The 10903-nt window shown below is 35.8% G+C and overlaps 1 protein-coding gene across 1 annotated transcript; it reads left to right on the top strand.

Moving 5' to 3' along the window:
- The first annotated feature begins 956 nt into the window (after window positions 1–956).
- On the top strand, window positions 957–9104 carry LOC114742646 (ankyrin repeat-containing protein ITN1-like). The gene is made up of 8 exons (XM_028930863.1): window positions 957–1169; window positions 4599–4699; window positions 4949–5032; window positions 6198–6322; window positions 6987–7466; window positions 7640–7786; window positions 7971–8392; window positions 8490–9104. Exons 4-8 carry the CDS (start codon window positions 6202–6204, stop codon window positions 9102–9104), a joined length of 1785 nt encoding a protein of 594 aa, XP_028786696.1. The 5' UTR covers window positions 957–1169; window positions 4599–4699; window positions 4949–5032; window positions 6198–6201.
- The last annotated feature ends 1799 nt before the right edge of the window (window positions 9105–10903 follow it).

Here is a 10903-nt window from a genome sequence, read left to right as displayed (position 1 = left end):
TATTTTAACTAAATCTCGGACGTCCCTTTCATTTCTTTTCACTGTAAAATTGGACATTTGTTTATTTTTTGGGTTGGGCTATCTCATGCAGAGCCATCAAAACGGGCTGTCTGACGCGTATGGGATCGTTCTGATATGAGCTTTGGCCCATAAACTCTCTATATTAAATTTGTGCAACTCCTTTTCTTTTTTTTTTAGAACACCATCCCATTCAACTGGATAAAGTTGAGCCTAAAACCCGGCCTGTATCATTTTTTCCCCCCCTTGTTTTTTTTTGATGAGTTGTTAATTTAGCTTTCTAATCATGATACTCATCCAATCCTTAATATATGATTTAATCAATAATTTGATATTAGTTCTATATGTTAGACTTACTTTACATGTTTATCATTTTTTTTTTCAAATTAACCCTATTGATATTCCCTAAACAATAATCAAGTAGGAGAAGGAGGGAGAGAATTAAGGGAAAAGATTAGAATGTTTTTACAAAAAATATATCATATTAACTATTAACTAATTTAACTAATATCCTTATTCTACTAAAATTAATTAATTTAGTCTTATATTAAGGGCCAGAGAGTAATAAGTAATGTCTGGTTTTTAGCTAGTATAGTAGATAGAATAAGTAGGAGTCGATTCTTTATTACTATCAGCAAGGACGAGAAATTTGATAACTTCAATTCATATTATTTAGATCGACCATCGATGAGGATTGGAAACATAATGTTATCGGTCTCTAAATCTGTACGTTATTTAATGGTATAATTGTTTGACTTGACTTGACACTTCACATTGACGAAGAAGAACCACCGTCGCCATTTCTCTCTCACATCGGTGTATTTCTTACTTAGTTCAGTAATGGCTTTCACCCCCGCAGCATCCTGTCATGATCCCAAGACAAATGGGCCGTGAAAGTGACCCAATGGGGGGCCCAAGGCAGAAGCATGTGGTGGGCAAGTTGAGGAAGATCCAGAGAACACGGCATGAAAGGCACAAGGAGAAGGCAAAGATAAATATCGATGAGGTCATAAAGGAGGGGTTGTTGGTTGTTATGAACTCTCTCTCTCTCTGTAATATTCCCTCGTTCTTCCTGTGATTCTGTGATCCCCTTTCTGGCAGTCCTTTGTGACTGAGATTACCATTTCTGTCATTCTCTTCCGTATTGCACTGTAATCGAGCTTGCTTTTCATAGATATATATATCCTTTGCTGAGTTAGATTTTCATATACGTTACATTGGTGCTTTCGTTGCGAGAACCTACCCCAATGGCAGATGATTTTAATGATGCCGAGCTTGATGAGCTTGAAGGCTCGATCGAACAATTTTCTGCTCAGATGCAACAAGTTTTTAACGGCCGTTTAGACAGCTTAGAAGCTTCTCTTTGCACTCTTATACAACAGATGGAAACGATGGCAGGAGCTATGGATGGCTTATCTCCATTTCCCAGGCTGACGAGCTTCGCCGACCACTCATGGACAACAACCTCAGCGAAGGACATCGACCAAGAGACTCAAGGGCGATCTGTATTTGCGACAGAAACAATCAAGCCCAAGGAACTTCATAGGTCGCATCTTCTCCATGAGGATTTTGTTCCACATTTAATATCAACCCCAACCAAGATGGTGGATATTGAAAATGAGGATGAAATGCTTAAGGATGAGATGGCAATAGATGATGATGCTGATGACCCAAACAAAGACGAGGTCAAACTGACCCTTACAATGGATGAGGTGGCAATGGGTTATTCATGTTCTACCGTGATTCAAATGTCAGAGGACGAGCTTCTTTTTGGTGGGTTGTTGAGCCACTCTTATTCATTGTCATTGGCGCAACTGAGGGCTTGGCTTTCATATAAGCTTTTCCTTGATAAGGCTGACGATGTGCGTTCAGACTCTGTGATAGAGCCATCATTGCCACACTCTTCCTTCATGCTTGGTTTTGCTCTGTTTTACCATTCTAGAACGGTTGTTCCAAGCTGGCAGTTGATGGTCCACAATAGGGACACAGTTCATGCGTCATTTAAGATGCACCCCACGTGTTTGTCCACCTGTCGCATTAAGATGCCTATCCCATTTGCTGGTTTTCTGCCAATGTTTCCGTTCTTCATTTCCGTGTTTGACCCAGGAGATGGTAAAGGGTGTTTGCATTTTATTAATGATTTCTTTCATTGCTTAGCCAGTATAGTTGCTACGATTGTAGCTGCCATGCAACACTTTTCTGGTCTTCTTACCATATATAATCCATTAAATCCTAGACTTGGCTTCGGTGAATTTTGTGCATCAAGTGTGCATCTATTTGAAGCTCTTCAGCTATATAAATCCTATAAATATGGACTGTATGCAAGGTTCGAGAAGGCTACAAATATGTTAAACCTAACCTATTTTATAGATGTTGCTCCGTTTGATATTGGTGGTGTGGCTTTGGGGAGGAAACAGTCCAGTATAAAACCTTCTGTGGCCACCGTGGTTACTGTTATTACCCACCTTTCAAATGACACTATAGCTGAACTGAATTTGAATAGAAATCATAACTTGATTCTTGGGTGTTTTGCTACACTCTGTTGTAAAGCCACTTGCATATATCATGCTAATGGTGGAAAAGGAGAAAGTACCTGGGGTTTCACAGTGGACTTGGTTGCTGCTGTTTCTAACAGATTGAGGACATGGGAAATGCTAGAGAAGAAAGTTCTTGTTATTGATCTCATATCATCTGAGGTCGAGCTGCTGTCCGTATATGGATTTGCACTGAATATTTTACTTATGGAGCATGAATTTTATAAAAGCTTGGCTGACAAAATAATGAATCCACATGATTCTATTAGTATGACAGTTAAATACATGTTAGAGGATGCTGAAACAGAGAATCCGTATGAGTTTTTAAGAGCAGAGTTAGATAGAGACAATCCTAATGTTGATACAGAGATTCGTGGCTGCAAGAACGAATGGGTAAAGCATCTTATCGAAGCTATTGGCTTGATTGCTATGTTTGAGAATATTCCAATGAATGCTAATGAGAATTATAATCTTGGGGACAGTGAGAGAGACAAGTATGATTTTGTCCTGCATTTGGAACTTCCCTTGGGAAATTTTTCTAAATGGGATATGAGATCAGTATCTACATCGGACTGCATTCTAACTATTTTATTCTATCAATACTCTTCCATTCACAGTATGGCATATAAGCTTCAATGGGTTCTAACAGATCTTACTGTCTTTGATGTTATGCTCATTATGGGGTGCAATTCAGACTACTATCATGGGAATAATCCTGGTTTGGTTAGTTGGGTGACATTTGATCCGGGTATTCCTATTTTTCTTTTTGTGAATTGTAGATTACAAGCATTTCGGTTTTGGTTTACTGTCCGAGAAAAGTTCTCATGGTGTGGAATTAATTTGAGTGAATTACTTATTGAGCAGCTCCAGTTTTTCATTGGTTGGTTTATTCAATTAATATTTGACGCTGGATCCACTATTACTAGCTCGTACTATATTTGCCACAACTATAAGGATCACAATGTTCATATGCATTTGAACCTGGTACAAATGACAAAGATTCTAGATTTTTTTGACTGGGTCTTACGAGCAAGGATCAATTACAGCTTGACACTTTCTAGCTTCAACTACGGTGCCCTTTATTTCAATGGTGGTTCTTGTCATAGGGAAAAGGGTATTGTTGTTCTCTTTGCACTTGTTGGCTCACTTCATTTGAGCATTTCAATTTTGGAAATGAACCCACTGTCATGGAATCAATCTCCCATTACTTTTTCTTCTTTGATATTGGTGTTTGATCCTGGAAATGCTCTAAAGAGCTTGGTATTTAAATGATGTAGAGCCTGTGATTGATGTAATTGCCTTGGACACAATCATCGCCAAGACACTTTGGTTTCGTTTCGTTTCAAGTTTCCTCGTTGCTACTGTATCTCCACCATATTTGATTAAATGGCTATATGCTATCCTTTTGGAACATTTTGCATCTGAAGGTTTTAAAGGGGGGGCTAAAATATTCAATAACTTGGATGCCCTTGCCATTATTATCTGTCCATGAAGATCCCATCGGGCAACTAGCGGCAATTGAACAATCATGCTTCATACACCATTAGGGGGCAATGGCTACAACAGTACTTAATTTGGTGGGATGGTTGTCCACATGCCACTTGGGAAGATGATGAGGTACTCATGATATTGTACCGGCACCTCGACCTTGAGGACAAGGTCTGTTCTAATGGGGGGAGTAATGTCATGATCCCAAGACAAATGGGCCGTGAAAGTGACCCAATGGGGGGCCCAAGGCAGGAGCATGTGGTGGGCAAGTTGAGGAAGATCCAGAGAACACGGCATGAAAGGCACAAGGAGAAGGCAAAGATAAATATCGATGAGGTCATAAAGGAGGAGTTGTTGGTTGTTATGAACTCTCTCTCTCTCTCTGTAATATTCCCTCGTTCTTCCTGTGATTCTGTGATCCTCTTTCTGGCAGTCCTTTGTGACGGAGATTACCATTTCTGTCATTCTCTTCCGTATTGCACTGTAATCGAGCTTGCTTTTCATAGATATATATATCCTTTGCTGAGTTAGATTTTCATATACGTTACACATCCTCAGGCTTGTTTTGCAGAAGCAACCTTAAAGTGAGTTTATCTCACTCCAAAAGGATCAAGCAAACTCACTCTCCAAGCAAAGAACATATAAAACGATTCCATAAGGTAAAATAAGACCTCATTTTAGCTGTCTTCTTTCTCTGTCCCTTCATTTACAGATACTGCATGTATTCCTCAGTTAATGTTTTCATTATTTCTTTGGTTCTACTATTTCTTCTTTCTGGTTTACCTTTATGATTACTTCATGAAGGATGGTGCGAGCTCCTCTTTAAATCGGATTCAAATCATTGAAATCTTATTTTCTATGCATGCAATCCAAGATTCGTTGACATTCTATCATCTTTTTTGCCCCAGAAAACTAACCGTTTGATTATAGAAGCTGGTTTTTCATAGGCAGGGGCCATAAGAGGAAGATTTCCTCTTTGAATCGATAACTAGGTATGATTTTTTTGCTAGATTATGCAGATTTTTTTAATTCAAAGAAATACATGACTTATTAATACTTTATGGTTAAATTATTTGAATTTTTAAATTTATTGTGTAATACTTCCTCTAATCCCAAAGGTATGAGTTAGTTGAAACATTTACAAAGTTTTGAATACAAGACTTCTTCAATTTACTTTGTCCTTGAAATTTATAATTTTTTTTCAAGCTATCTATAAAGGAAGTTTCATCAATACAAATGATTAAATGAGACATCTTGTTAAAAAAAAATAAAGAACGTATTTTAAGAAAATTAACAGCATTTTTTAATAAATATAACTATTTTTTATTTTGTAAATTGATTTTTTAAAAAATAATTATTTAACTCTTATATTTAGAATATAAACGGATATATATATATATATATTTATGGAACAATTTTTTTTACACATTAAGGAACAATTTGATACCGAGCATTTGCAGATGAATTAATATTTTGGAGGAAAATAGAATAATGCTCAACCACAAAAACTATTGGCAGGGAAGGTGTCAGGGGGACCAAAGCTGCTTCCCTGAAATTGCTTAATTTCAACGTCAACACAATTATTTAATTTGTCATCATCAATAATTGAATAATTCTTCCCCGCGTCCTCATCATAGCGTCTGCTGGGGACTGTGAGTGCTATATTTTGTCCCGTTTACTTTACCCTCTTTAGAGTATCGAAAAAACACATTATTTCTCATAACAATTATCCTAAATTTTAATATAAGCATTTTTTATTATTTTATATCAATTGAAAAATATTTAGTTAATCATAATCTTGAGAATAGTCTCTTCCATGATAATAAACAGTATAAAGTTCTTTGTTTCTTTACATTTTTATTATATATTACTATCACATATCTTTAGAAGTTGATAAGCCATAAACAGTATAGCTTATTTCAAGCTTTGTACAAATATATACACATATATAGATGTATATGGGGAGTATATGTGAAAGTTATCATTATGAAATATTTATAAGTCATGAATAGTACAATTTGACTAGGATTTCATATGAATGTACTAGACTCATGTGACCCATACTTGTTATTAGAAAAATTAATAAACCAGAAAATGCAGAAATCAATACAAATGCATAGGAAAACTGCTGGAGTTTTAATGTGTGTGGTTTTGCAGATAAATGGATGCACCAAATGCACATATGATGGATACTCCTGAAGGGTCTAATCACATCCAATTTATACAGCGGATTGATTCAGCTAACTTTAGGAGACCTTCCCTCCATCTTTTGGAGGACACAAGTATGTTTTACTACTCTGTCCAATCTCTCTGATACATTCTCTACCAGAAAAACTGATATGTTCACTTTATTTTTGGTTCTTTTTTGTTTTACAAAATTTTGATTCAATTTTGGTGAGGAAAATGATGGAATCCTCTTACCTAATAAAGTATAAATGGATGCAATTCCATATATGGTTAGGTGGCTGGTCACTGATGAATATGGGCTTCATTCTTCAAAATTACAAGACGTGATTGGGACAAGATGAAGCAATTATCTTTGCTATTTTCCCCATTCTTTCTTGGGGTTTTTCCTTCTGAAAATGATTTTCTTCTGTTCCAATATCAATATACGTTGATATATTTATTAATAATTGTTGGCCCATATGACCTGACATCGTTGGGGTTCATAAGTTTCATTTCTAAAATTTGGATCTTGATGGCAGGTAATGATTTGTAAATACTTTTTGAACAGTGAGGCTTGATTTGTTCTGTTGGTGAACTCTCAAAATTAGCTCATCATCCAAACTTTTAGTTTAACCAAAAAAAAAAAAAAGGAACAAAAACTTATTATTCCAACATATATGCCATAAGGGCCAGAAATCTATGCAAGATCAATTACTCTTCTACCTCATTCATGTTAAAGTTGATCACCCAAAAAACCAAAACATTTCAACTTTGTTTCAGGGGAGGCCAGATTCAGCTACATAAACTTATGTGTGCCTCTATACAAATATGCATTGGAAGGCAATTGGGAGAAAGCCAAGCCCATGCTGTTAGATCATAACAGAATGCTAATGAATGCTGCTATAGCAAAAGGATATCCAACAGCACTTCATGTAGCAGCAGGAGCTGGCCATTTTCACTTTGTGAAGGGGCTTGTGAACTTGATGGATGAGAGTGACTTGGATTTACAAGACTCTAGGGGAAACACTGCCTTCTGCTTTGCTGCAGCAGCTGGAAGCTTGGATATTGTTAAGTTAATGTGGGAAAAGAACTCTTTCTTGCCAAAAATTAGAGGTGGAAATGGTTTCACCCCACTTCTTTTTGCTGCACAACAAGGAAGAGCTGACGTGGTATGGTATCTATATTCAAAGACTATTGATACCTTCGATGAAGCAGAGTGGAAAAGGTTATTCCTCACTTGCATCGACACGGGTATTTATGGTAAGTTCATATTTGATGAATACTAAATGTACAAAACAAAACCTGTTCTGCAAATTTTCTTATTAGCTTGATATATATATATATATAGCTCTATATTTCTTATTAAATTGCATGACAGCATCTATTTTTACATCTATGTATGCGTTTCTTGACTACATTTTGAAATTTCTAAGATTTAGCGTTGAAAATGTTGAGAGATAAGCCAGAACTTGCATTAGCGACAAATGAAGAAGGCTTGACAGGTTTGCATATCATGGCTCAGAAGACAACAGATTCAGCTCATCATAGTCTAGGACATCGGAATCAACTAATAAGTTCAGGTAATAATTAGCCACCGTAATTACTTGCTAATTAGGAAACTAGAAAATTAGTCCTAACACTTACTATACGTATCAATGTGTTTTTCTAATCATTATATTTAATGTGTACATTATGGGTAAAACCACAGACTGCCCCAACATATTGCTTGAATTAACTTATTCAAATCATCCACATGTAACCTAGGGATGAAGAACGGTGTTGCTCTTCAACTTGTTCATTCCCTTTGGCTAGGAATTCTCAATCTTGTAAACTCAGAGCAAGATATAAGAAAGATCATAAATGAGCCATCACGACTATTATTTGACGCTACAAAAGTTGGAAACTTCGATTTCTTAGCCGAGCTTCTAAGATCTTACCCTGATTTGGTATGGGAGTTGGACAGCCAAAAGCGAAGCATAATTCACATTGCTGTTTCACATCGTCATCCTAACATCTTCAATCTTATCCGTGATATAAGTGCAAATAAGGATATCATATTGTCATATGTGGACAAGGATGATGGAAACAATATATTACATTTGGCTGCAAAGTTAGCACCAGCTGATCGACTTGAATTGGTCTCTGGGGCAGCTTTTCAAATGAAGTTTGAACTATTATGGTTTGAGGTGCGTGTCTGTCTTAATAACATGATATGCTTTACATGATCCCATGGCTAGAATATATACATGAATTAATTTTTTTAACAATCTTTTGACATGGTAGGAGGTAAGGAAGATAGTGTTACCATCATATGTGAATATGAAAAACTCAAATGGTGAAACTCCTCAGGAGTTGTTCACCAAGGAGCACGCATCATTGAGAAAAAATGCCGAGTCATGGATGAAGAGAACAGCCAACTATTGTATGGTTGTTTCAACTCTTATTGCCACCGGAGTGTTTTCAGCTGCATTTAGCATACCAGGTGGCATCAATGATAGCTCTGGAATCCCAAATTATATACAAAAACGATCATTTGTGATATTCGCAATATCAGATGCTATTGCATTGATCTCATCTTCAGCCTCCACACTGGTCTTCTTGTCTATCCTTATCTCACGATATGCGGAATATGACTTTCACAAGTCTCTTCCCTCGAAGGTGATATTTGGATTGGTAACACTCTTCATATCGATAACAAGCATGATGATAGCATTCAGTAGTGCCTTCTTCGTGACATATGACTATGGCACAAAGTGGGTTCCCAACTTCATTTCTGTGATTTCATTTTTTCCAATGGTCATATTTTTGTTTCTGCAATTTCAACTTTTTTATGATATTATTTACTCAACATATTATTTAAGGTCTTTATTTCGACCAAGCAAGCATATGCTTTACTAAAAAAATAAAGGCCAATTATAAATTATTGTCGTATCTCTGTATCTTTTCTTCAATTTTCAATAAATATTTTGGCCTCTCATTTGGCAATTTATAAGTAATTCAGAGGATATCAATCACCATGCGATAATTTATAGAAAGTCAATGCCTGATAAATAATGGTAGGATTTGATATATATGATTTAGGATTAAACTGCATTTAACACCTTGAAGTATTTTTAAGTAACTTCAGCTTTCTAAACTAATTTTTGGTACATGCAAGTATCTTAAAGTACTTTTTCAGTGTCATTTAGTATTTTAAAGTAATTTTTCATGTAATTCTACTTTGAAAATATTTTTTAGTGACAATGAGCACCATAAACTTGGGATATTGAGTACTATCAAAAAATATTTTAAAGTTCTCAATGTACTTAAAATTTCTTCAAGAGTCTTACTAATTTGATGTTAATTAACTCTACTATGTTTTGTTAACTAATTGATTTCAAAATAAAATTACCGTTGTGGCGCATCTTTGTTTTTTCCTCTTCTTTTCCTTTCTCTCAATGTTTTTAATGGTTTGACTCCCCCAAAAAAGAAAAAGAAAGAAAATCAATGTACTAATGTACGCACGAAAATTTGATATTAACATATGATTGGGTAAGTAGTTAAAATTATACGCTACTCATCTAAATCCTGCCAACACAATTAAGGTGATAATATAAAAATTTGACTAAATAAAGGACTTAGAAAATAACAAAATTAAATGAGCGGTGATAGTTCTATATTAAAAGGGAATATAACATGTTTTTGTTATGATTTCTCCTAATATTTCATGTTGTGGTTTTCTATGTATATAATCACCTCAACTTGCTAATCCCTATAGGACTTGAATATACCAAGGAACATATTCGGAATTACGTACGCCCATTAGCATTCCTTTAAACGATTCAAAATATTACTTATGCAATTTATTCAGAGATGAAAAAGGTTCTTAAGAGGATCTGCCAAACTCCAACTGGCCACTCAAATCATTGAATAAAGGCAACAATTTCATAGCACATGAACAACAAAACGGTCATGATAATTTTCTTTCCCCGAGAAAAGAAAATTCCCCCTTAAGAGGTAAATGGACTAGGTTTTAATGATTGAGAAATGGAAAGCAGGAGACATATACAACACATTTTGCTGCTTTTCTGGTGATTTCATGTCGGTGTTAAACATCAGTATATTGACTCACCTTTGTCAAAAACTCTCCGGCCGCTGGCGCTGGAGTGGAGTCTGGTGGCCATGATCGGAGTTCCGACTGCTGGCAGTGGTGGCTGTCTACGACCGGCAGAGATGGAAGTTTTATCTTGGGATTCTGGTCATGGGTTGTGTATATTTGAAGGGTATGGTATTTACTTGTCTTTCTCACGTGGCAACAAAATTTTGTTACTCTATTTTCCGTGTTTTTAGGGCAGCGTACGTGTGGGGACAGTTTATGAATGAAAGCTTTGGCGCATATAGGAGGGAAGGAGGAATAAAGGTTTCATTGATACCCTGGGCACCTTTTGATAGTGGAAGACCAAGACTCTTGAGGGTAATGACCCATGAATCTAACTATCTGCTTGCCCTTTCCCAATTGGAATTACACTTTCGAGCACCTTTCCTGGAAACTTCCGGCTTTGACTGATAATTTTCTAACTGAGTGGACACAGTAAGATAAGTATGATTATAATATATAATCTAATGATCGACATATAAGTATTTTAGAAACATCATATATTATATGTTATAATTAAGTAATTCAGTAACTTGTTTAAATTTTTTAAATTGATCAACTT

This window comes from Neltuma alba, unplaced genomic scaffold (assembly GCF_004799145.2).
Source record: "Neltuma alba isolate B1F8T4 unplaced genomic scaffold, ASM479914v2 tig00003845_pilon, whole genome shotgun sequence".
In the NCBI taxonomy this organism is placed as follows: domain Eukaryota; kingdom Viridiplantae; phylum Streptophyta; class Magnoliopsida; order Fabales; family Fabaceae; genus Neltuma; species Neltuma alba.
The sequence above is the reverse complement of the archived record's forward strand: the minus strand, read 5'-3'. Positions and strand labels throughout refer to the sequence as shown.

Coding starts and splice junctions, on each gene's coding strand:
- LOC114742646 (XM_028930863.1), top strand. CDS start 6,202: ATGGATGCACCAAATGCACATATGATGGATACTCCTGAAGGGTCTAAT. Junction 6,323..6,986: donor CCATCTTTTGGAGGACACAA/GTATGTTTTACT, acceptor ACTTTGTTTCAG/GGGAGGCCAGATTCAGCTAC. Junction 7,787..7,970: donor GAATCAACTAATAAGTTCAG/GTAATAATTAGC, acceptor CATGTAACCTAG/GGATGAAGAACGGTGTTGCT.